The sequence below is a fragment of the Eretmochelys imbricata genome, chromosome 1 (assembly GCF_965152235.1).
Source record: "Eretmochelys imbricata isolate rEreImb1 chromosome 1, rEreImb1.hap1, whole genome shotgun sequence".
NCBI lineage: Eukaryota > Metazoa > Chordata > Testudines > Cheloniidae > Eretmochelys > Eretmochelys imbricata.
Genome location: NC_135572.1, coordinates 17,676,419 through 17,703,080, shown reverse-complemented (window position 1 = coordinate 17,703,080; position 26,662 = coordinate 17,676,419). Strand labels below are relative to the sequence as shown.

The window sequence follows — 26,662 nt, the reverse complement described above, 5'->3', positions numbered from 1 at the left end:
GTGATTATCTGTGACTATGAAGTTCAGATGTTGACTTCAATAAGTATCCTCTTTTCAGAGAGCAGTATTCCTGTCAACTTAATTCTCTACCTTCAGACGTACCCAGTACATGCACAACTACAATTTATGAAGAAAAGCAGCTTAAGTGTTTATGGGATAATAGCCAATGCAGATGTCATTTTATGGTTTATAAGAGAAACACCATCTAGAGTTTCAAGAGCACAATGGTTATAGGGCAGTAAGATCAGGAGGAGAATTGTGCCCCCTGGAGAATGGTTCCACTACGTGCTGACAATGTGCTATCGGGAACATGGAAGAAGACGGTGTTAATTCTCTAACCTCTCATGCTATCGATCACAAATTAGTAATAGACAACATTATGCTCTCATTAGAACTGCAGGGTTGAGTTCTAGGCTCATACAATGAAAAATAATTCCTTAATCTAGTACAGGAAGCCAAACACAAAAACCTTCTGAAGTCAAACTCAGATCCTGGATGACTAATGATTAACAGTCTACTAGTAACTGCTGAAATGCAGGGGCTCACTGCTCCTCTGAGTCTCAGTGAGCTCCAGCAGTTTAGCCTGGTGACCTTTTCATGATCTTCTGGACTCAAATTCCTTTCATCATTCTTATTAAAATGAAAGAAAGTGTCTTTGTACTATGTAAATATTTCATTTTCTAACATGTACCTTGTGTACTGTGGCATATTCTCCATGGAAGAGTCTTTTAATTTTGAATTTATTTATTTAAAATTTTCAAATGACTGATTTTTAATATATTCTCATGTAAATCTTTATTTAAAAAAAAATCTAGTCAATTCCAAATGTGTTTAAAGCTGGACTCTGATCAAAAGAGAATCAGCATTGAGTAAAATGGTAAACAAATATGGTGAAAGAGATCTCATAAATGCCAAATACTGTCTGTAATTTAAATGACGTGTGTGTATATAGCTATAGCTTTAGCAATTAGGGTTATTGAACAAAAAGTTTAAACTGTAAAGTCAGTTCTCAATGGGTTACATAACATGACCAGTGTTACCACTAAGGAGATTTTAGTAGCTGCTGTGTGTGAATAAAGTAAACACAACAAACCAAATCAGCCAAAAGGTAAACTATGCTCGCCTTGCATCATGCACCTGGGGACTGCCAGGTAAAAGACAGGCCAAAAATCAAAATAGGATAGGCTTATGCTGAGGGAGCCCTGGCACCATGTATCTCCCGCTGGTAAAACACGGTAATTGTCTCTGAGATCTGAAGTGGTTTTAAAACCACCAAACTCCCCATGCTAAACTTGCGCATGCTTCAAGGCTTTGGTTTTCTGTGTATATAAAACCGAAATTCCTATCCAAAACAACTTGCTAGGTATTTACTTGAGAGCATAAATATGAGAGCCCTGATTTCTAGTCCTGTAGTGCAGCATTGCATCCGTTTAACCAGCTCTCAAAACAGATTGTCCGTTACTGCTCTCTGCTTCCTTACTTAAACGTTTAAATTGGTAACTTTATTTTACTTGCTTGAGCATTAATTTCCCCCCATAATCTCTACATCAGTATAGTAACTAATTTTAAATGTTCAAGTTTTTCTAGCCTTCTGTGTATTGTTTAGGGTGGGATTTTTGAAAGTACTACAGTGCTTTTTGAAAATCCACTTTTAAATGATATAATTGCTCTTCTGTTTCATGAGTACTGCACTACATGAGTGCTACCCCTTTCAGTGGGGGAATCTGATAATTGCTGAAGAAAAACAGAAAAAATGGGCATTGATGATGATAGGTTAATAATTACAAAACTAATTAACAATATAAGCTTAGATCCAAAGCAGGATGTCTGGAAGGGTCAGCAAGGTAGTTTTAGTTTTACTATAGATAAAATGGCAAGTCGTTTAATCACAAAATGATGGCTATTCTGATTGGACAAAGCCGATCCGCTGGTCTTGTAGTTTGTAATGCAGCATTCATTTAAGCAGGTGGTGTGTTTTGTTTTAGATGGATGGCTTTGGGGAGAGCCAGTAAAGAGCTTTATCAAATAACTTATTTCTTTCCTTTGTCATCCAGAAACCGAAATGAGCTAGCTGAGACACTTGAACTTTTGAAAGCACAAATCGATCCTGCACTGTTGAAAAAGAACAACCAGCAGGACAGCTCATCACGTGAAAGCCCTAGCATAGAAGATGAAGATAGCAAAAAGGAGGAAGAAATATCTCCACCAGGTTTTCTATCCTCTTTTTACCATTAGAATAGGCCTGGTTTTTTTATTATTATTCTCTGAGCTAAAAATCTGTGATCCATGTATCTAGGATACATTTTAAACCTTTTCACACATCTTAAAATTCAAAATAATTTGGGTGTGTACTCAGTTTACTTTTAAAAAAAACAAAAAAAAACCACCCAACAAATTACATCTACAACTTTCCATTCTTTTAAAAAAACTTAACTTTGTTTTTGTGGTATTTTGTGTAACACCACTGACACCTGACATTTGCTTTTCTATCCATTATCTTTCTTTCATTTGTCATGCATTAGGTTTCAACCCAGCTTCACGTCTCTAATGGATATGAAACTCCTTCCACCCCCCAAATTTGTGGAGTGGCATAATTGATGTCAAACACCACACCCATAGTTGTGTTGACATTGTCTTTAGCTTTGTATCACAAAATATGGATTTTTCTTCACTTTAGTAATCTATTCTTTAAAATCAAGAGCAACACATCAGTTCAAGATAGTTTAAATTGTTGGATTTAGGTACAGTACTGTGAAGTAGCTTAATCCCAGTGAAGATCTGTGATGAGTGTTGTCTGATAAAAAGCCCTTAACTGTGCACATTTTATTTTTCTCACCAGTGAAGAAACATTACTTTGTTCCTTACTGCTTTGTCACTGCATATTTCTGATATGTTGCCTAACTTATTTGATGTGTTGGTTTTTTATTAGGAATCAGTTAATGTTAAATGCTTCTCCTTGTAGTAAAAGACCTAATTTTTCAGGTTCAAAGCAATTAAAGGCCTATCTCCCCTGTGGAATCTTATATTAAAATTGGTTTGCATTTTTTTGGGAAGTTTCCACAATGGGGACAGGCTTTCAGGCTCACATTGTGCCCTCAGTTACACCCATGCCAATAGTATTAAAGATAGTGGGTGTTATAGGTGTAACTATGGGCAGAATTTGGCCTAGAGTTCTGGCCTACAAGGGGAAGCATTGCTGTTTCATTGACATTCTATGCATGTTCTTCCAAAGAACTGGTAAAGGGAAGAAGCAATTAATACAATGATACTATATTGTGAGGTGCTGTAGAAAAAGTTAAGAAATCTTATTGTACAATTGTATCATTGCTGATATCAATAATTAATACAGAGTGTGATCTGTATTGGTTGTTATAAGTTTAATATAACTAAGATATTTTACAATGGCTAAAGTTGCAATTACATTGCAAATAAGAGATGATAAAATCTCCCCTATCATTGATACTACAGAGTTAATTTCAAGCATTGGTTCAGTAAAAACTGGTCAGACCAGTTTAAGCTACCTAAACTCAGGGCTATTTAGCTGAACCAGTTTTAAAACCTTTTAAAACAGTTCTCCAGTATAGACAAGCCCCAAGACCGCATGGTACACCAATCCATCAAAGTTAGCTAATGTCACTACTCATGTTAGGCTAGCATCTGATATGTATTGCTTGTAGAATTTCTAGTGCTAGACAATGGGGTTGTGTCTATACCAGACAATGGAATTACTTGTAGCTGGTTTAAGTACAAACAGTTCAGCACTTAAAACCATTCCAATTGCACTGCCCTCTGATACCTATCGCACAATCCAAGCACTGCTTTCAGAAACAGTACGTTCTGGGAGATCTTGAAATAACACCCTACCCCCAAATGTACTGTTTGTCCACATCTACACCGGCACTAAATTATTCCATACTAAAACAGTTTAAACTGAACCAGTTCTTAAATCTGTTGAACGTCTACTCAACTCAAATGCTGTTTTGAGAACTTGTAAACAGCTAACATCCTCTTTGTGAGTGGATGTGAATGCTTTGATGTAGGGAACTAAATTGGTTCTGAGAATGGAGAATTTGTCTAGCATAGACAAGAATTAGAATGGCTGCTGCCCTCTAATGCTAGAAACTTGAGGGACAGGCATAGCTGAGGGAGAGTCATAGCTAAGGGAAAAGGGTTGTGAAAGAACGAGGTCAGAGACAAGGGAAGAGGAAGCGGAAAAAGAGTAGACACAGAAAATGCATCCTACTCTTATCTCAGGTAAGCACTGCCTTCAAGAAAGCCACTTGAAGCATTGAGAAGTTACAGGGGAAAGCAGAGTATAAATCACCTACGGAAGAAGGAAAATATGGGACTGGACCCTTTGAAATATTGTCCCTGGTTTTGCATTTGTGGGGAGTTGACTTCTCTCTGACTTCTGAAATGAACTAACTTGGTTTTGTTTTTGTTTTTTCTTTCAACGTCCCGTGAGTTTCTCCTCACCATTTTATTTTATCCTTCTATACAGTTTCCTGTTTGAATGTGAGTTAAGCTAGCTTTTGGATCCCCCCTCTTCATTTAGAACTAAACCAGCTTTCATCTGGGAAAGGGCTTACATTAGTGCAGGGGAAAGGAATAACTTGGTGCTGGGATTTACTGCCTTTTGGAATAGGAAGAGCCTTTCAAGTGTGGGAAGATCACAATGCAGAATATGCAGTGCTATTACATCTCATTTTTTGTTGACTTACAATTTCCAGTAGGTATGTGATATACCTCAACTTCTGTGCAAAGACCATACCATCTAACTCTGGGTAGATCTGCTCCCTGCAGTTTTCTCTGACGTACTTGTACTCTGCACTTATTTTGTATGTGTTGGTCCCGTTGAAGTCAACGGGACTTTTGCGTGTGAAATGAATGCAGAATGTTATTTATTATTTGTATTGTGGTAGCACCTAGGAGACCCAGTCATGGACCGTGGCCCCACTAGAGTGCAACAAATCTGGGTGAATTTTGGTTCAGGACATAGTATTGCAGCTTCTCCTCTTCCCTCTGAAACAGAAAAAAATAATAAGTAAACCCTTCTGAAAATATCAGTGTGTATAAACAAGAGTGTGGTTTGGATGTGGACACATCACTTGAAATTCTAGTATAAGGAATTCTGGTAAAATATTTTGTTATAGTGAAATAATTCAAACTGTTAAGTCAGACTTCTTTTAAAAACTAGTGTTTGCAGACCTCGTTCTTAAATTTTATGTACACATACTTTTAGAAAAACTGTACTAAAATTGATTAGGGAGCTAAAAGGTCAGCATAGAAAAGATAGATCTGGGGCTCTGCTGATATTTTCTGTCAAGTTTAGAATTATCTCTGGTTTTTAGTTAAACTGAACTGCCGTTCTGTCCTATTCTTTAACTAATATTTGTCAATCAGGTGGCAAATGCCAGTGTTAGGCCAAACCCTTAATTTCATTAGAGAGGATTCATTTTGATTGTTGTAGGATGCATTGTTTAGCTTTATTTTTTTTATCCTAGAATTCATCTGGTTATGTTATGTTGTTTTGTTTCTATTTTAACAGGAAATGAATTAAAAATAAAAGAAGAAAAGGAGACAGTGGAGGTACAGTCAAAGGAATTGGAAAGCCTTCCTCCACCTACAGTCCCAGCAGATGAAAACATGATGAAAAAGGAGAAAGTGGAAGAAAAGGAAATTATAAAACTGCCAGTCATAGTAAAGCTAGAGAAGCCTTCAGAAAACAATGAGGAAAAGCAGATTACCAAAGAAGAAAGTGATTCTTTTAAAGAAAATGTCAAGCCTGTTAAAGCAGAAGTAAAGGAAAATAAAGTAGAACCAAAAGATTTAAAAGAAGTAAAAAGCAGCACAGATAAAATAACAGTTCATGAGCCTGAGAGATTAGAGTTTTCTGTCAATGTCAAAACCCCTCAAGAAGTTGTGGAGAAATCTGCAGAAGAAAGTGAGAAACTTAAAAATGACCAGCAGGCAAAGATACCACTGAAAAAGCGAGAGATCAAGCTAACAGATGACTATGACAGTCCAGTAAAGGGGTCCTTGTGTAAATGTGTTACTCCAACAAAGGATGTCTTGAAAGAGGAAGGAAAACCAGAGGAGGAGGGTTTTAGACGAGTCCCTACAATCACTGCTTTATGTCCTGATGGGAAATTGCTAGTAAATGGAGAGGTTAGTGGTGAAAAAGTTACCCAAAATGTCACCCAAAATAATAAGTCAGAACATTCCATTAGCACAAAGGAAGACAGCAGCAGCTCATCGAAGGAGAAAAATTGCATAAGTGGGGGGAAAATATCAGACTCTTTAAACTCTGTTAGCAAAATTGTGAGAACATGTGAAGATGAGAAAAATGTGCCTACAGACAAAGAGGTAGCTGCTATGGTCTCTGAGGTTTCTAATCAGAAAGTGCCTTTAAAGGAGGAATCTAGTCCTATGGAAAAAGAGTCCCTTGACAGTATGACTTCTGAGATGGCAATGGAGGACTCTTGGAAAACAGGATACTGCCCCAAGAAACCTGAAGAGAAATTAGCTTTGAAAACTAGGAAGGACAGACGACCACCACTCAAAGAATGTTTAGAAAAGCTGGAAAAGTCCATGAAGACATCCACTCCTAAGGAGCCACCCAAGCTTGGTCTAACAGATGAAGAATGTTTGAAAAGTGAAAATGAACTGGAGAAGAAATCTGACTCTCCAAAAGCCGCTGAAACACCTCCATCGTCTATTCCTCCTGTTCTTTCTGAGAAATCTGCTTCAGAAAAAGAGGGCTCAGATTCCAAAAACACACTTGCTGATGAAAGCAAAGTACAGGAAGGATCAGACTTAAAAAAACAGAAGGAGGAATTTGAAGCTGCCCAGACAGAACCAGATAAACAAGATAATGCCCAAACCTCTAGTGTAGAGGAGTCTTCAGAGACTAAAACGGAATCTGCAGTACAAAAAAGCAAATTTAAATATAAACTGGTTTCTGAAGAGAACATCTGTGTAACAGATAACAAGGAAATAACCTCCGAGAGGCAAAAGGAAGGGATCAAGTTAACCATCAGGATCTCCAGTAGAAAGAAAAAGCCTGATCCACCTCCGAAGACTCAGGACACTGAGCAGAAGGAAGAGGAGGAAGTCAGTGTTGGTCGCACTTTAAGGAGGTCTCCAAGAATATCTAAACCTACTCCAAAAGTGGTGGAGACTAGAGATCAGAAACCTGACAAAAAACGAGGTGAAGAGGAAGAGGAGAAACTGGCAGTGCTGCAAAAGCAAGACCGAAGAGAGGATGTGAAAAAACAAGAGAAGGAGTCCAATTCTAAAGTGAGCAAGGTAACAGGAGGAGATGGTGGTTTTCGATCTAAGGAGGAGATGGTGGTTTTCGATCTAAGGAAAACACATTTGTGGAGGAATGTTGAGAAGCATGCCATTATGGTCAATTTATGCATGTTACTAGTCCAGTAACTTGGTTAGGGCAGTGACTGATCTGAAAACAGCCCCCAGGAGAGTGCAAAGATTGACTGTGTGATGTATATGTTGATGCTTGGTCAATTTGATGATGATGGTGGATAGATGGGAACAGGGAAAATGTTAGTGTAAAGTAGTAATGCTATATAGAATTTAACAGGAGTTTTGTTCTTGAGAGTAGCTGAACCACTTTTAGAGGGATTATGAGGGAATCTCTCATGTAGGTTTTATTTTGGGTTCAGAAAGTGTGTTTTGCATGATAAATTTGTCTTTCAGGCACAGTTTTAAAGTTTATAGAGTAGAAATGATAGTGAGCTTGCAGGTAGAAGGCACGTACATCCTGCTATTAGCCCTGCTGTGACTTTGTGTTCTCTTTGTTTGACCTGTATGTCTTCCTGAAAAGCTAATTAAAATAAATTTAAAAAACAGGAAGATAGAGGCAATATTTTTCTTTTAAAAAGTGCCCTTGTTAAAAGAACAGTGTCAGCTTGAAATCTGGTTAATTTCAAAAATGAATAACTAGGTTTTTTTCAGGCGCTATTCCTGTTCTGAATCTCCGTACTAGCTTTTGTAGTTCTACAAACACCTTTTCCTCGGTTTAAAAAAAGTTTTCTCTCTTCTGTTGCGGTGTGAATAACCTTCACAAACAAAATGAGAAATTGACCTTATAGGGGACAAAGTGAAACTGTTACATAGTAAATGCTGTCAAATGCCTTACATAAACTGCAAAAGTACTGAGATTTTTTTCATCTTTCTGTTCTGGTAATAGGTGCTACAAGTAACTATGTTAAAATTGATACAAGTATGGTCTTAAATGGACATAGCTTTTGAAAGACTTAGTGATCTAAATATGTGTAGTGAGATACAAAAATTAATATAATAGAGACTTTTGGGCCTGGCCTCTTTGTATAAAACACACACATGCACACAATCCTCTCAAACATCTTCCTCCTCCAACCCCACAGGCAGAGACCACACGTATTGATGACAGCAATTTATCTCTTACAATATGATGATTCTGAAAGTAAAATAAGTCACATTCTGTAATTTGTTTCTCAAAAAGCAAGCAATGTTAGAAATATATTCTCTTTGGATTGAGGAAAGGCAGCTTCAAAATAAGGTTTTATTGTACTCTGGAGGGGAAAAGTTTACATGTCAAAATTCTCATGTTCACTATGCAAAATTACCTTGTCTGAGTAGAAATTTTAGATTTTGATAGCTCAACAAAGGGGTGGAGTCACATTCTAAGGCTTTGTCCTCACATCTTTTAAACCTCATCTGAAGCATTTTCTTTGCCTATACCCTTTAATTTCTTTTTTCCTTTAGTTTTAATGAGTTCTGTGAGGATTTTTGGACTCAATGAAAGATCTACTCATTGAAGCTGCTGTATCATGCTATGTTTTCCTCTAGCTATTCTGATTGAAATGAATCCATTCATTTTAGAGAACATTTACTCAAACTTAAACGCGATAGTCTTTTTCACTTAGAAAACCCCTGGTGTAAATGACGAGGCAATGTAAGTGCCTTTTGCTGTGTTTTATCTTTGGAACACTAGGCCACACAGAGAAACAAAGTGCGGTGGACAGGTACTCGAACACGTGGCAGGTGGAGATATTCAAGTAATGAAGAGAGCGAGGAGTCTGAGACCGAAGAAAACTCTGAGGAGGAATCTGAGGGGGAAGAGGAAGAAGAGGAACCTGCACCTGCTGATGATGATGAACCATGCAAGAAGTGTGGCCTTCCCAATCACCCTGAGCTAGTATGTTCTTGATCTACAAAATAGCGTGATGGGGGAAAAAACTTCCATTAATCGCCCTGAAAGCGATGGTTTTTTAGACTAGTAATGTGTAAAACATAGTTATTTCTGCCATGAGAGAGCTTTCTTATGAGAGATGTGTAATAGTATTTTACAATAAACAATCCCTCCCTGGGAAAAGTGATACGGCAGGTTTAATAGGTATTAACAGTAAGGGGACATGGATGAGGCTGCAATATGTCCGCTATTCATCTTAATACAAACAGGCTTTTAATGCTGTGGGTATGCCTTGATGGCTTGAAGCTAAGATGAAATCTGCTTCCAGCGTGGCCCCACTCACATCACTTGTCCTGTCTGCTTTCCAGTCTGGATCTTGCTGACTGACATAATGGTGGCCTGAGTAGGAGGAGGAGGCAGGGTTCAGAATCCAGCTTGATCTCTTCAGCCTTCCCCAACATTTTCTCTCTCTCTCCTTTCCTCCCACCAGTTCTGAGTCTCAAGCTGGGAAAAGGGAGGTTATGTGAGTCATCATTATTCTTGGAGCAATTCTGCGCCAAAAAACTAAAAATTCTGCACACAGTATTTTAAAATCCTGCATATGTTGTTTGTCAAAATAACACAATATAATCATGCCAGTTTCAATTATTTTGGTAATTTATTTCAAAATACCTGTCAACAAGTGTGTCTGTAACAATACAGATGACAAAAAAGATTCAGGAAATGTTTTCTGACAAATAGATTCCTTAGTAGTCATATTAATACAGAACTTTGAGTAATAATTCATTTAAACTACAATACAGAAACATATTTCCCACACCCCACAGAAGTAGTGCAAAGGCTTGGGGGAGTCAGGGGGAATGGAGGAGCTGAAGGAGAGGGAAGTAATTGCTGGGAAGGAGCCTGGGAGTGAACCTGGAGGGTTGTTGTGGGGGAGAGGGGGAGTGTTATGGAGTTGGGGAGCCTTCCCCATGCAGACCCTAGCTGATCCCCTAGTCTCTCTCATTCAGTCAGACACAACTGTCCCTGTCCCCATGCAGAGGTGATGCATGGTGGGGGGGCATGCATATCTCCTCTCCCCTCCCCCCCCCGGGGATTGCTCAACCACATGGTGTGGCCAGCCCCCTCCCTGTGGAGCAGCTGAGCTGGCAAGCTGTGCCAGACAGGGAGAGGCAGAGGCAGGAGGAACAGATGGAATCTGTGGGGAGGGGCTGCTGCTTTCTGGGATGGAGGGGTCCTGCTTTCCTGGAGGGGGGGCTACCTGGGGAGTGAGTGACTTGAGCTGTTCTGGGGTTGTGCCCCCCCTCCCCCACTATCAGCAGGTATGGGTCATCTCTGTCCCTGTATGTCCCTGCACCCCCACTCAGCTACACCTCCTCGCCATCCCCATGTGTCCCTGTACCCCTATCTGGCCTTGCATCCCTACTTCCATTCAGCCCCTGCCCTAGTCTGTCCCCAGCCACTAGCCCTTCTGAACCCCACTCTGACACCATCCCAGGAGCACCATGTGCCCCACTCTGTCTGTCCCCCCCATATCCCGTGCCTCCTCTCCTGGCCCCGCTGGCAGGGCATGGCACTGTGAGGAATGCAGCCTCTCTTCCACCCTATCAGCTGCTGACTGCTACAGCTGGTGAGCCATCTGCCCTCTGTTCTGGTGCCATAGCAGCCTCTGGTGGCAAAAGGCATAACTGCAGCACCTCTCTGGGAGAAAGTATTTTCTGCAGAGAAAAAAAAAAACCTGCATGGGACCTGAATTCTGTGCATGCACAGTGACGAAGAATTCCCCCAGGAGTAGATCATTCTCTGGCCTCCTTTACTGGGTAAGCTGTGTGATGTTTTTGATCCCTTTGACATCACAGGCAGAGAAATGGGACCATTTACTTGGAACCAAGAGGGAAAAGTGCAAGTTTGTTTCGCCCCCTAGGATGTCTTACCTTTTATAGTGTATACTCTGTTATGTTTGTACATAGCACCATGAAGATCTGACCTGGTTGAGGCCTCTAGGTTACTAGAATATAACATAAGAACGGCCATAGTGGGTCAGACCAAAGGTCTATCTAGCCCAGTATCCTGCCTTCTGACAGTGGCTAACGCCAGGTGCCCCAGAGGGAATGAACAGAACAGGTAATCATCAAGTGATCCATTCCCTGTCGCCCATTCCCAGCTTCTGGCAAACAGAGGCTAGGGATACCATCCCTGCCCATCCTGGCTAGTAACCATTGATGGACCTATCCTCCATGAATTTATCTAGTTCTTTTTTGAACCCTACTACTGTAATATAAATGAATAAATTACACACACACACACACACACACACACACACAAACTATTCTAAACGAACATTAAAGTTGCAAAATCAAGCCACTCAGAAGTTAGGAAAAGGCAAAATTAAGGTTCCCATGCAAACTTAAATGAGCACCTTTGTATATATGCATTATGGGAGAGTGTTAATTACATGATCACATATTATTTTTCCGCAGGCCCCTTGCCTCATTCAGTGTACAGGATGGATGGTGCTCAATTAATGAGCAGCTATTCAATATTTTGTTTTATCCTCCATTCTTCAATATGTAGCCATAGACCTTATTTACTGTACCCTATTTAAACCCTGCTCAGGAAACAGAATTATTAATTTCTTCATGGACTTTCTATGGCACTCAGACTACATTATATCTGTGTGTTTCACAAATGTTAATTTATTTTCAGAACACCTTGTTAGGAAAGGGGCTATTATCATCACCATTTTATAGATGGGGAGCTAAGGCACGGACAATTTAAGGTTGAAAGTGTTCACTAATTTTGGGTTTCCAATTTCAGACTTCCAGCACCTGATTTTTCAGAGTATGTAGCATTATACGGTGCTTTGTGTTTAAAGCACAGCTCCCATTGACTTCAATTGTGTCTGTGAGTACTTGTTTCAGAGTAACAGCCGTGTTAGTCTGTATTCGCAAAAAAGAAAAGGAGTACTTGTGGCACCTTAGAGACTAATCAATTTATTTGAGCATAAGGAGAGTGGGTTTGTTTGTGGGGGGAAGTGTCTTTGGGGGGAGAAAACCTGGATTTGTGCTGGAAATGGCCCACCTTGATTATCATACACATTGTAAGGAGAGTGATCACTTTACATAAGCTATTACCAGCAGGAGAGCGGGGTGGGGGGAGAGAAAACCTTTTGTAGTGATAAACACCCATTTTTTCATGATTTGTGTATATAAAAACAAACATCTTCTGTAGTTTCCACAGTATGCATCCGATGAAGTGAGCTGTAGCTCACGAAAGCTTATGCTCAAATAAATTGGTTAGTCTCTAAGGTGCCACAGGTACTCCTTTTCTTTTTGTGAGTACTTGGCACATCTGCAAATCAGAACCCAGGATCTCAAATTAGGCATGCAGAGGATGAGAAGCACACAGTTAGTGGCCGCCTGTTAAAAGTTGGGTTGAAGTGGCTTGCAGAGCATCACAAAGGAACTCTATGGCAGAGGCAGGGATAGAAACCAATTTTTTACAACAGACTTCATAGCCTTAACCATGAAATCATCCTTTCTCTTCCTGTAGTCCCCTTCCTCATTCGCTACACACCTTCCAACTTCTGCAAGAAATGAGGCAGGGATCCTGTGATAAATAAATATGTAACTGAAGACTTTATCATAAATACAAGAGTAGCAAATTAAAGTTTGGTAAGCAACCCCTAATTCTGGCGTTTCTTAACTTTTGAGTGCTTGCCTTCACAACCTTAATTTTCCTCGAATGTAGCTTTTTGGCATGTAATATTCACTTTAATTGCAGACTGAAGTTAGAACGCTTTCTTTCTCCACGATAAACTGAATAAAAAGAAACTATCAGGCTTCTCACCTGGTTCACTCTTGCTTTGTTTTTAAAAATCAGTTTGGATATTTATGAAGTAAGTGCACAATCAAGTAGTTTGAAAACTACTTGCAGCCCAGTATAAAAAAAAAGTGCTCGGAAATCATCCAGCTTGGTGCCATTTAATGTGTAATAAAGTCCAGACCCATAAAGGACCAGACCCAGAATGTAAACATTAAAAACATCTTTTATGTGAAATTTTAAATAAGACATTTATGACTTATCCTTAATTTAAAACTCCAGGCAGTTTGGTGATGAAACATTGGGTTTTATATTCTGGATATGTCCTTTGGAATAATAAGGGTTGATTACTTTTTTCCCCCTAAATAAGCCATGGGCAACAATCTGTGTCTTTTAGAGGTCATTACTTTTTCTTTAACTCGAATGACATGGGGTTTACTGTGCGTGAACAGTAAAAGAAAACTCCAGTGCAATATACGATCCTCTGATGATTACTTGAATAATTCACCAAAAAGCTAGGTCTTACATATAACAAAGAATGAATTAAATAGGAAGCTACAATATGGGGTATCTGAGAATGCAGGGTAGGACTTAAGAGAAACAGAGAACCCGTTTTTGTGGATAGGAAAGGAAATGTAAGGGGTAAGATTTCAGAAAACCCACTGCTATGTTCAGCTTTGAAAGTCCTTGCTCTTCCATGTGGAAGCAGCAATCGTAGTCTCAATCTCCATCATCTGTCTAGAGTGCTTGCTGAGAAGTATCATTTGCAGCTTCATCTGAGGCCATTCTCATTTGTGAAGGTAATGTGACAAGTGTTTCCTAAAAACTGTTCTAGAGATCCATTTTGAATAAGTATATGTTCATATACAGTCAATTAACTAAGGATCATAACTTATCACTGGAGTTTTCCTTTATTTTTTCAATATTATAAGATGCTGAATATTACAATATTTTAAATGGAATAGAATTTATAAGAAAAGCATAGCCTGAATATCAGGGAAGACTTCCTGACCTCGAGTTTCTTTAGAAGTGGCATTATCTGCTCAGTGAAGTGTTGAAAACCCCATTGCTTGAGATGCTTACCACTAAATTGAACAAAGGACTAGATAAAACGCTATAGAGAATAGTCTTCTATCTCTAATTTCTACAGTTCTGATTTAACAACACTTGCCACTCATCTTTAACATTTATATTTATCTGGCAAATCATAATGCTCACTCCTGCCATTAATCCACAAAGTAAGCGTTCTTTTAGTTATGTGACAGACATGCCAGCATGGTTGAGCCCACTATAGTAGCTCCTTGAATGATTTGTAAACTCCAGTGGATGAGCACACAATTCACATCAACTTTGCCATCTCCTATTTGATGGAAAAGAGGCATCTAGGGTTTATCCTGATAAATCAGTATGCATTTTAACATTGTGTGTTCACCTATGATTCTAGGCAATCCAGATAGGGTTTGTTTGTGTCTGTACGCATGATAAACAATCCAGAGTTAAGTCTGAACATCCTGGTACACCAACTGTTCCATGAAAAGACATATTTCATCTTTCCATAAAACCCTACAAATAAGTGATTTTGGAGGTTCTGAAGTTTGTACAGATCAGAGTATTTATGCAGATGTTTCAACACTGCCTAGGAAATAGCTTTAGAACTTGTTACCTGCCAAGAGGTGCAAAGTGATGCTAATCTGTTACTTGGTTTCCACAGATTCTTTTGTGTGACTCTTGTGACAGTGGATATCACACAGCCTGCCTTCGACCCCCATTGATGATAATCCCAGATGGAGAGTGGTTCTGCCCACCTTGCCAACATGTATGCTTTCTAGTTGACTAGTTTTCGTCTCTGCTAGATGTTGTGGAGGATCATTGTTTGATTAACAAACTGTTTCTAGTATCCATCTTTCTCCGTTAAAAAATAGCCCCTCATTTGGGATGCATTGCCTCAACCATCCCCCGGCTCTGTTATTAACCGAGCTCTGAGTGGAGATAACCTTTTCCTCATGCTTTTTTCTTTTTTTTTCTTCATTATTGTAGATGGCAATTCTACTGCTTCACAGAATCTGTTCTTTCCTACCTTTGCAGAGGTTGCATCAAGGAAACAGTAGAATTGGAAATATTCATTCTCTTAATTTTTCCTGTAAGAAAGACTGAATGTGGGAAGTGTGGCACTAATCAAGGAAGCAGCATCTCTGGTTGAAACCCACTTCCCTCCCCAGACCTATTTGCTCAGAACCTGGTTGGAACATGCAGCCAGTTGCCTGTAGCAAGCCAGCAGGAGCATGTTTGTGATATGCCAGTCGGTCTTTTCTGAGAACAAGCGCTGTCATTGCCTAGCGGCTGGCAAATTTCAGTGCTTCCTCTAATGAGGCTGGATGCTACTATAAAAATATTTCAGTGCAAACATATGGCTGGTCTTCATGTGAAATAGAAAGTGCAAAAATAGTGAGTTCTCCAGGTAGGTGCCTGGAGTTTTAAAGGCCGTAGTGTGACTAGTACTTCTCCTACTGCAGTGATTGGGGAAGAATTAGGCACATTATAGAGGCAGCCTTGTGGATCTCATACCCCATCTTTGCTTCCAAAACAGCTATATCACTTGCATGTCACAAGGCAGGGCTGCTGCTGTGGAAGAGGAGATCCTGATCAGTGATGATGTATAGTTGTATTGTGCATCAAAATTTGCCTGTTTCTGTGGTTTTAAGTATTTTTTTTAATTTAAATAATGAATAGGTTGAGTGTGTAAGATTTTTTTTTCTTTACAAATGAAGTTAGAAGTGCTACTTGTACCTGATTATATATGAAGCACCTCCTCACCAAGGTGCTAAGGGCAATGTTGACTAATTCCTAGTAAGTACATAATAAGAAAAAAAAACCCCTAAAATTACAAAAAAGTCTAACGGAAAGTATATGGTGGGAGAAGAGGAATGGATGGGAGAGAACAAATCACATTTGCGAAAGAGAAGTTTTAAATGTGATCAAAGGGGAAAGGTTCTACAGTGATTGCAATAACACTTTTGGGGAGAACTTTTGCACATGTAACAAGTGTAATGGGAAAAGGCAAGTCTCATGTTGAGAGAGCAAAGCAAGTTCTTCTCATAGGGGCCACTTACTTGTAACAAAGATCAACTCAGTTGCTGACCTAAGACATAATGTTAGAATCCCTACAAAGCAGGTGAATAATAGCCACCTACATGATGACTTGATCATTATCTTGATATTAGATGTGGATATAGGGTCTTATATCATACAAAACATTTTTTTTAAAAAGCACCACAGTAGTAATCAATAGATGAAAACTGAGTGCTATGTGTTTTCCAATGAAATAATGAAAGTTTACAACCTAAAGATAAACAATAAATGAAGTGTGGGAAAGAGGACTAAAATGCACTGTATGTATGTATATAAATAAAATAAAATACAAAGTACCTCCCAGTTACCTTTCTGCTAACTATACAGATTTTAAAAGTTTAAAAAAGGGAAACATTTAGAAGTATGTTTATTCTAAACACTCATCTTTAATATGTACACTGGGCAGACTGCTTTCTACAATAGATACCTCTCACCAGAAGAGTTTATCTGTCTAGCAAAATTTATGCTAAAGTGTACCTTAAATTTAGAAGACTGAACCTTCACTACATGCCCTGTTCTTGCCGGGTGGTATTCCAACAGAAGTAATACTGTGTTGTTACACCACTAAAGTCTCTGGCAGAGGTTAAATTAACATAATCTTAGGCTATATACAGGGAAATGCGAAGAGAACTAGGAATTTAGTTTTAAGTATTCCACATGTAAACACTTATCCCTATTCCAGATATCACTAAGGCAAATGTGAAAACAGTGCATTAAGTGTCTGAATAAACTAATTAATGAAGGTATTTGCTTACGCAAGAAACTGATACTGTGTATTATCCTCTCAGAAATTACTCTGTGAGAAGTTAGAAGAACAGTTGCAAGATCTGGATGTTGTCTTGAAAAAGAAGGAGCGGGCAGAGCGAAGGTACTGAAACCTAATTGGTTGTGTTCACAAACAGCTCACAGTGAGTTGCTAGGCAAAGAGGTGGAAGTAATTGATCAAGTGTTAAATGGACCTGGATAAGTGTGTTAATGAGACCTTGAGCTGATACGTTTGTTTTTGATTAATTGAACTTCCTATTAATCAGGGAGTTTACTGCTGGCAGCAAATCTGGAGATACTTACAAGAGGGTAAAACAGAAGTCCAGTAGTTAAAGATGAGGGGATGGCGTTTGCTAAGGTTCAGTCATGGCTCCTGAACACGGTTTGGTCCTGCCTACAATTGCAGTTAAACAATTTTCAGCACTGGTTCATCTGCACCCTTTGCTAATACAGTCAGCAATGTGTAAATTTCCTGGTGTAGGCAAGGTCTGAATCACCTGACTTGGCTACAGAAGTTTCTAATGTAATGTGCCTTACAGACTCCTGTTGCCATTTTTACCTAGATTAGTCTGAAATTTCATCTATACTACAGGATCACACAATTGCATGTTACAGTGGTCTCAAGTTGTAACTTGAGATGGAGCTCTGTGTCTATCCTAGCCATCATCCTGGTTAGTGTAAATCAACAGAATTTCTTCCAGCTGTTGCAGTAACAGTGCATCGTGCATAGCAGTCCCACAGTTCCAAGTACAGATATCTGAAACAGGTTTGTGAGTAGCAATCAATAGTTGGGAGAGGTGCAGTATTTCTTAAAACATTGTGTGCCTTTAAAAATCAACTTTAACACATGCACAGTAAAGAAATTTTTATTCTCTTTTTATTTACAATATTGTATGTGGTACAAGTCAGAGCCATGGCTTTTGTTTTGTCTGTTTTTATAAAATGGGTTTTGTATTAGTTATATTAATGTAACATTAAAAGTTGAAAACTTTAAAAGGTGGGAAATACAGAAAAGTTAAGGTTCCTTCTAGCAATGTTAACTCCTTCACATAGCTCATGTATAGCATTTTTGCATTCCTAAATGTTCAAGTAGCACACAATTTATTAATGCTATCAGATTTGTCATCTTCATCGCCAGTCAGTCTATCTTGCTTTTTAAATTTGCAGGCTAAGTGTTGCATTATTGTAGGTTTTGTAATTTTTACAGAACAGCATGCTGTTCACATGTTACATCTGTTTTATATGGTGAAAATTACTATAAGAACAAACAAAAAGAAAAGGAGTACTTGTGGCACCTTAGAGATTAACCAATTTATTTGAGCATAAGCTTTCGTGAGCTACAGCTGAAGTGAGCTGTAGCTCACAAAAGCTTATGCTCAAATAAATTGGTTAGTCTCTAAGGTGCCACAAGTACTCCTTTTCTTTTTGCAAATACAGACTAACACGGCTGTTACTCTGAAACCTATAAGAACAAACATTCCACGTCCTGATCCTCCAGCCAAAATAGTCTAGCTTCCTCTTCTACATTTGATTTTTGCTGCTTTTTGAAGCATCTGATCTCTACTGGTAGGAAAGGCAGTACAGTAAACTTGATGGCATAATTTTCTGATCTGGCAGGAGTCCACTGCCACTCTATTGTGTGTTACAGGGTAATCATGGTGAAGAGGGTAGGAATCATGACACAGTGGTGTTGAAGAAAGTCCAGGGGCCTGTTTTTTATCACAGTACAGGTACAATTCTTAGCTAAAATGGGAAAATAAAGGTTATTTGGGGCACAAGAATAGACCAGTATTAAGACACTATTTGCTATACGAGAGCTCAACTTTGTAAACCTATATTAACTCTTCATGTTTTTTAGTCTTTTCCTTTGGTGGAAAAAGAACCCTCTGAAGGAATTAAAACTCTCACTAAGAGTACAATGGTCTGATCCTTTGTGTCACTGCAGTGACATTGCTGAGTCTCCTAGTTTTGATTATTTCCCATGCAGCCCAGGGTTTAATTTGGCAACATTCAACGTTCTCATTGAAATTGGTTTAGCTATTCAGCAACACTTCCATACACCTAGCCATAACCTGCCATTTTGAGGGACTTATTTTTAATGAAAACCATTGACCCCGTGGTGGCAATAACAGTTGTGACAAAAATGTAGACTTGGGTCAGAATCTTTCTCCTTCTACTCCAGGCATACTGAATTTCAGGTTTTTCATTTATACACCTACTAATGTTTATAACCATGTTCTGCCACCAGATGGAAACAGAGGACACTGAAGATTTTGCTGATGCTATTTTGCATTTAAGTCAGGGGTTCTCAAACCTTGTCAGAGGTTGTACCATATCTTTTGACAGTCTCCTGGGACTAGTTTCCAGTTCCTGGTCACCTCTTCACCCATGCCCTGTCTCATGGATCGCCTCCTCTCATTCGTAATATCATATCATATATCCCTGTGGCAACTGCTGCAGTTAGTTACACAGAAAAATAATTAAAAACTGATACAGACTAACATGGCTACCCCTCTGAAAAATAATGGTACGAGATAATGTGTATGTAGGTTCTTTTAATGCAGTTTAACAGTTAGAGATAAGGAAAGTCAGTGCATCTCCATGGCAGGCAATTTGAGAACTGCTAGTTTAAATGTTGAGCCTTCATTTGTTCCTCCTTGGTGAAGAAGGTAAACGCTATTTCATCTGCCTGTGTAATATAAGACCTTTGCTACAACATTGCAGGCTCCATCCTTAATGCTATTTTTTATCTCCTAATTTCCTACATAATCTGTTGGGTTCCTGACTGTCAGAATTAGGAGCAGAACTTGAGACACTCTCTAGTAAAACCTGGTTGAATTTTACTGTTCATTCCCTTGTTGTACTTGATTTTTGCTTCATAGGAAATAAGTGGAAGAGGCAATGAATCTCCGTACAGAAGAAAATGTGATGATTATTAAAGCTTTTACATCTGTGTTCTCCCCTTTAGCAGCAGCAGCTTCTCTTGCATCAACAGATTATTTTCATGCATTTCCCTTACTTTAAATCTGCTAGACAAATGAAGCAATTTTCTCTCCCTCCACCCAGGTCTCCTAGCACTCAGAGGGAGAGAGAGTTTCTTTTTGATTTATAAGGTTAGGGAACTGGCACTAGGATAGAAAAGTAAGTACTTTCAAATAAAGCCAAAAATGTCAGTGCAGGTGTTACCCTACAATAATATAAAATCATGACCACATGCAGCCTCGTTACTACAGCTATAGGAGAACTATCCAGAATCCACTTTACTGTTTTGTCAGCTTTATTTTAAAACCAGTATTTGCTGCTTTTACTTAAGAAAAAGGTTGGACGTACTCGTTCTGCGATCTGTTCATTGGAAGGGTACTGAGAGAAGGAAGTCTTGTGGAGATACCCCGTAACCAGAATGTTCGAAAATCTTGGTCTGCTATTAGACAAATGCAAACATTAGGAAACATATTTTTGAAGATAGATGCTTGCAGCTGTGTACATATATCAGTCTGTTCCTAACTAACACATGCAAATATAAAGTTAATAAGCATATCAGGTATTTGTGCATGTGTGTGAATAGTTAGGTCCATAGACAATGCATGCAAATGTGATTTATACATGCAGTTGCTTACTGCTAACTTTAAAAACTGGTTCTGATTGACAAAACAGCCGTCCAGGATCTGTTTCAGCTCATAAAAATACATAAGTCTAGCACTTTGGCCTTAATTCTTACTTTCTGTTTTAACAGTACTGTAGAACCTCAGTTATGAACACCTCAGGAATAGAGGTTGTTCGTAACACTAATGTTTGTAACACTGAACAAAACGTTATTGTTCTTTCAAAAGTTTACAACTGAACATTGACTTAATACAGCTTTGAACCTTCACTATGCAGAAGAAAAATGCTGCTTTTAACCATCTTAATTTAAATGAAACAAGCACAGAAACCGTTTTCTTACCTTGTCAAATCTTTTTTTCTTTTTTTAGTAGTTTATGTTTAACACAGTACTCTACTGTATTTGCCTTTTTTTTTTTTTTTTTTTTGGTTCTCTGCTGCTGCCTGATTGAGTGCTTCTAGTTACAAATGTGGTGTGTGGTTGACCAGTCAGTTCATAACTTTGAGGTTCTATTCTACCAATGCTTCATGGAATATTGTAGTGTGGAGATGAAGAAGGACTATTAGGTTACATCTAGGCCATCCCTTGCCAGCATATAATTGCTCTCTACAGTATATTTCTTAGCACATTATATTGTCCAGTCTAGATTTAAATTCCTCAAAAGATGTGGCTTCCCTTGGGAGACTCTTCCACAGCCTAACAGCTCTGTTTTTCTAGATATTCAACCGTTTCTTTATTTTCTAAATTTTCCTTAATTTTGGTCTGTTACTACTAGTTACCCTCCCTCGTACCACAGTAACCCATTCCTCTCCTTCCTTGGTGTCTGTTCCCTTCAGAAACTTGTAGTTGTCTGAACTGTTTGTAAAGTCACCAGTTTCACATGTAAAGGAAATTGTGATCCTTCAAGACAAATAATACTTACTAACTTTAATCAAGGTCTGGAAACTTGTGTTTGCAGTGAGACAACTCATAGGGCTGCTTCTGCGTGACTGCATGAACAGCTCTGAATGATACTGATTAGATCATTGTTTTAAATCTGTACCATTTTACAAACAGGCTTCTTGTGAACTATTTTTAATTTTCTTTCTCTCCAAAGGAAAGAGCGATTGGTGTATGTGGGTATCAGTATTGAGAACATCATCCCACCACAAGTAAGTTGATTCAGCTGTGTTGTGGTGGTCTTTCATTTCCTAAATGTGCTTACTGCAATAAGTGACTTACTTCAGTCTTCTTTTTTAACAAAGATACTAACATAAGATTTGCATAATTTTTAAAAGGAAATTGTCAACATTGTTTAGGTTCAAAATTTTACCAAATAAAACTACTATGGTGTTTAAGCACATGCTTAAGTTCTTTGCTGGATCAGGGCCTAAGTACAGTTTACTGCCCTATATTGTAATTTGCTGTTTTGTGTATTGATAATGAAAATAATTTGAGTCCTTTTAGTATATCTAGCTTGGTGAAAAAATCATTTCTGGAACTGCTCAAAAGAGTGGCTTCGCAAAGATGTTGTCTACTCTGCATAATTACTCAACAGTCCCTATGTGGTCACAGGGAACGGAACACCGAAGTGTTAGGAGTGGCAAATGCTCTTTCAAGGCAATACATTAATTAATAGGTAGATGAGAATTAATTCAGTGGCTCACGTTTTAGCTGGTGAGAGTGTAAGAATTAGGCAAGGATATTAATTGCTGTTGCTTTATTTTGGGATCAAGAAAATCTGTTCAAATTTTAAGAGCTTAAAGCTTTATTAATAGTGCTAAGTAAAATACTTCACAGGCAATTAAGACATTATTTACCTTTTTCAATTCTGATTATCACTTTCCTGATAATTGATAGGGGAAGTCAGTTGTGCACCCCCAAAGAAATTTTCTTGTCCTCTTTTAAAACTACACTGTTAAATAAATGAGCAGGTCTTCATTTTTGGTGCCAATGTAATTTGACATATTGGGACTTCCTGAAAGAAACCAGTTGCTGTCCGGAGTTCGCTTTCTCTGCAAAAAGACTACAATAACAGTGTTTTGATTTTGGCTTTTATATTCACAAAAGTCAGAAAATTCCAAGTTATGGTGCCCACAGCATCCATAACTTCTCTATTACTATAGGCAGGATCTTCTGATACTGGATATTGTATTAACTGTTTGTCTTAATACAAGTGTACACTGTGAGTTACAGCTGCTGAAGGAATCATAATTCTTTCCATTGCCTTGCAAGATTTCAGCCAGAATGTTGTGGCAAAAGTTTTTATTGACCTTCCCTCCCTCCCTCCCCCCCGCCCCCCGCGCCAACTCCCCAAATGGGAGAAAAATGGTTTGCTCCTTCAGAGCTTGTGCTTTTTCCCTCATAAACTCATTTCAAAGTGATTTTTTCTTATGCCTTCCTAACAGATGATTTAATCCAGGCCCAGTAAATGAGCTTTTACATTTAAACTTGTTCAAACCATAAATGTCAGGTAGACTTATCCACTGTAACTCATTGTGCTAAAACAAATTTTCTCCCTCCACACTTGGATAACAGAGAAATGGCTCAATGGGATTTCACCAAACTTAAAAAAACAAAACACCACAAGCCTCTTTCTCCCCAAAAAACAAACCATCACTACACCTCTTGATAAGAACAAAACATTCAGCCCAAAGGTCAATTTTTATTGAAAACTAAGGCTCTGGAAATAATGGCATAGAATTTAAAGCCCTGTCCAGAGTGGGACTGAAACTGTACCACAAAAAGGTATGCAAAGAGTGGGGACATAATATGGATCTTTTTCTCCAGAACTGTCAGCTGTCTAGAGGAGGTGATCAATATAATGGTACACACAGGAAAAAATCCCAGTTTACAATGGCTGCAAACACTTGTTGGCAACTATCTTGTTCAACTGTAGCATGGACAAGGCCTGAAAGTGTCACCTCAACTAGAATCATAATGTCACTACTGTAACTGTAATCTACATCCTCAATCCAGGTACTTACAGGATTATGTTGCTAGTAAATCTTGCCTTTGTTATCTGTAGTACCACAAAGAGAACTGGGTACCTGTGAACTAGGTACCTGTATATAAGTCAGCCACTTGGGAACTTGAAATGTTTTGCACACACCACTTATCTGTTTGACATGAAAATAGACAATTCCAGCTCAGTCTTCGTGAATCTTAAGAGGGGAGACAAAGCTATCTGATATCTGCTCCAGCATAATTAACACTTGTTGTCATACTTCAACAGGAGCCAGAAATACTGGAAAGTCAGGAAGAAAAGAAGAAAGACTCCAAAAAGTCAAAATCAAAACGGCTTGAAAGGAGGTCTACTAGAACACGGAAATGCATAAGTTACAGGTAGGCAGCTTGTTCTCCAACTGGTGAATAATAATATATTGCCATTTCCTCTGTCCATCCACTCACCTGCTTCTTAGAGGGTACTTTTATGGTTAGCCAACTGATCAAATTATAGTGTCTTCAGTCTTGCTTTTGAATACTATACATGATTACCAAGCATAGAGCAAAGGTGCCACTTTGGATGACCGACATAAGAGCAGATACAGTGTTTAGCGCACTGATATGGGAAATAAAACCATCTTAGAAAATACTTTATTCTTATTGCACTATATGCAAAATACTAATACTGGCCAATACATCTGTTCTCCCCTCTAATGGAGGACTGACTAATACAAATGTCTGAAAGCTTTGCGTTCCTATTCCTTTTTTCCGATTGCCCCTTTCCTCTGAAAACATCTGAAGGAATGTACAAATAAAAACCTTATCACAAGAGACAAAGTGAGAAAAATGAACTTTACTTCTGCAGAATAGCTGGAAACAGAATAGTCATGTCACCTGTGTTTCTAGACAGTTATTGCTAGCAGGTTCATAAGATTTCCCCCCCCCCCCCCCCCCCGCCCCAAGTATGTTCTAGAACTGTGCTGTAGATTACTTCCTGAAGTAGTTTGTCGTACAGCATAGCTAGTACTGCTTTTAAGTGATCAATGGCCATGTTGGTCCGCAAGAAAACTGTTTAAAACCGTGCTGGCAACAACCATGTTTAAGCCAATAACTAATTTGGCTCTCCTCTCAGTGAATGATAGGGCATTAATATAACATGATGAATTTGTCAGTGTGATGTTCACTGAGCACTCAGGAATTTTATCTTAATTAACTGTTGATATTTTTCAGTACCACCTACTCCTGGGGGAATTCTGTGCCACTGCGCATGCACAGAATTTGTCCCCCGCAGATTTCTTTGCTTCCTCGCAGAAAAGTGACTTTCTCATAGGGAAGCCACAAGAGCAATCATGTGACCCTCCCCAGCAGTATGTTTTGGGTAACCAGGGCAGCTGGCAGAGAGGTAAATCACTGTGTGGCAGCAGGTGGGACTGGGGAAGACCTGGCTGGTGGCTCTTACCCTGCACCAGGCTCAGCTGCTAGTCCCGGCAGAGCTGGGGAGGACGAGACTGACTTTTCCCCTGCCCGGCATCCGGGGCCGTGTCAGACCCACCCCCAGATTTCTCTGCTGGCTGTAGGAAGCTCTGCAAACTCCCACACGCTTCCTGCACCCATCGCCCCTCATCTGCAGGGGGAGGGATCCCTGTACAGGAAGCTGCTCCCCCCTCCACCCAACCCCCATACATCCAGACCCCCTCTTGCTCCAGACTCTCCTGCAAAGCCTCACCCTCCCCCCATACCCAGAACCCCCCCCCCCCGACGAGCCCCACTCCCCTGCACCGGGACCACCTCAACGAACCACCCTCATCCAGATCCCCACCCTACCGAGCCCCAACCAGATGCACCTGGATCCCCATCCCACTCTCCCAACATCGGCACCCCGCCACTGAGACCCCCACACTCAGACCCCCGTTCAGAGCTCTATCCCCCCACACCAGACCCCTCTATCCCTCCCGCTGAGCCCCAACCACCTTCACTTGGACCCCCTGCAGAGTCCCATTACCATTGCACCCAGAGCCCTCCAACAAGCCCCTGTGCATCCAGACTTACCCCCCTCCCCTCGCACCGGATCCCCCCACTGAGCCATTTGCACCCAGATTGCCCCACACAGAACCCTCTAAACCTACACCTGGATCCCCCCACATTAAGCCCCTCCACACTTGGATCCTGCCTTGATGAGCCTGCCTGCCCACACCTGATGCACCTGGCATGGAGGGGCAGGCCGGTCCTTGTGCTGTCGGGATTGGGTGCAGCCTCACCGCTGAGTCTGTGTCCCGGGGCAGGGAACTGTACAGTGATCTCCCACTTTTGTGCAGCCAGTGGCATGTGCTCCCCAATACCATGTTGGAGCCTCCACATTTGACAAATAAAATCTGCAGAATTTTAAAATATTGAGTGCAGAATTTTTAATTTTTTTATAACAGAATGCCTCAGGAGTAACCTCCCTTAGTTAACAACACATGCCACACTGAGGAAAATATTACTGCTGGTATATAAAATTCAATATCGCTTGTAAGAGACATGATGCTAAGGGCAGGTTTTTATAGATTTGCTATCATGCTCCTGACAGTTGAGGCAGTCACTGAGCCAATGGAAAATGTTTTTGCCTCTAGGATATTTTGACAGTACTGCGATGGGTTTATAAAGTCCTGCAGGGCTTGCGATTTTTAAATGGAAATAATTTGTTTCATACAGCATTACATTTGATACTCAGTCTTACTATCTAAAATGACAGAAGTGTCTCTTGCACAGTACATCATAGATGTCTTTGAGTTTGTGAATGTGTGTGTGTGTATTGTCTGTACATGACTTCAAATTCACACATATACAATGGAAGTCTAGTTTGTGTTAATGGGAACTGTGTAGGCCCTCCTTCAGTGAGGGAAAATAAATCCTAAAGTCTTATTTTGCTCATAAATGAATCTATAAAATATATGTTAGTTCTGTTCAGATACCTGCTTTCTGTGTCTTTGGAGTCATCGGCATCACTTACTGATGAACAGGTTAAAAAAAATCAAACCTACTGAACTACTAAAACTGCAGAAGAGCAAGCTGTCCTGTGTTGTGCCTCATATATGGAAAGACAATTGTCAGCTAACACTTGATTCCAAAATAGTTATTAGTAGTGATATGTGGAATGGAAGGAATAGCTTAATTGTTCCAAAGACAAAATGAAGTGAAAAGATTTTTGTTAGAAGAAAAAAATCTTGTTTGGAAGTACCTTA

The 26,662-nt window shown here is 39.5% G+C and overlaps 1 protein-coding gene across 6 annotated transcripts in view; it reads left to right on the top strand.

The window, feature by feature from the left end:
* The window catches only part of RSF1 (remodeling and spacing factor 1), a 115,709-nt gene that overhangs the window by 48,044 nt on the left and 41,003 nt on the right, over window positions 1-26,662 (top strand). For 5 of the 6 annotated variants that reach the window (XR_013344815.1, XM_077807160.1, XM_077807168.1 and 2 more), the window contains exons 5-11: window positions 2,055-2,209; window positions 5,549-7,308; window positions 8,999-9,202; window positions 14,730-14,834; window positions 16,936-17,015; window positions 21,610-21,664; window positions 23,728-23,837. Coding sequence is in view for 5 of the 6 variants with exons in the window: in XM_077807160.1 (XP_077663286.1) it covers window positions 2,055-2,209; window positions 5,549-7,308; window positions 8,999-9,202; window positions 14,730-14,834; window positions 16,936-17,015; window positions 21,610-21,664; window positions 23,728-23,837 (2,469 nt within the window). In the remaining variant the exon portion in view is untranslated. The remainder of the gene's footprint in view (window positions 1-2,054; window positions 2,210-5,548; window positions 7,309-8,998; window positions 9,203-14,729; window positions 14,835-16,935; window positions 17,016-21,609; window positions 21,665-23,727; window positions 23,838-26,662) is intronic. The other variant, XM_077807146.1, reaches the window with a different exon arrangement.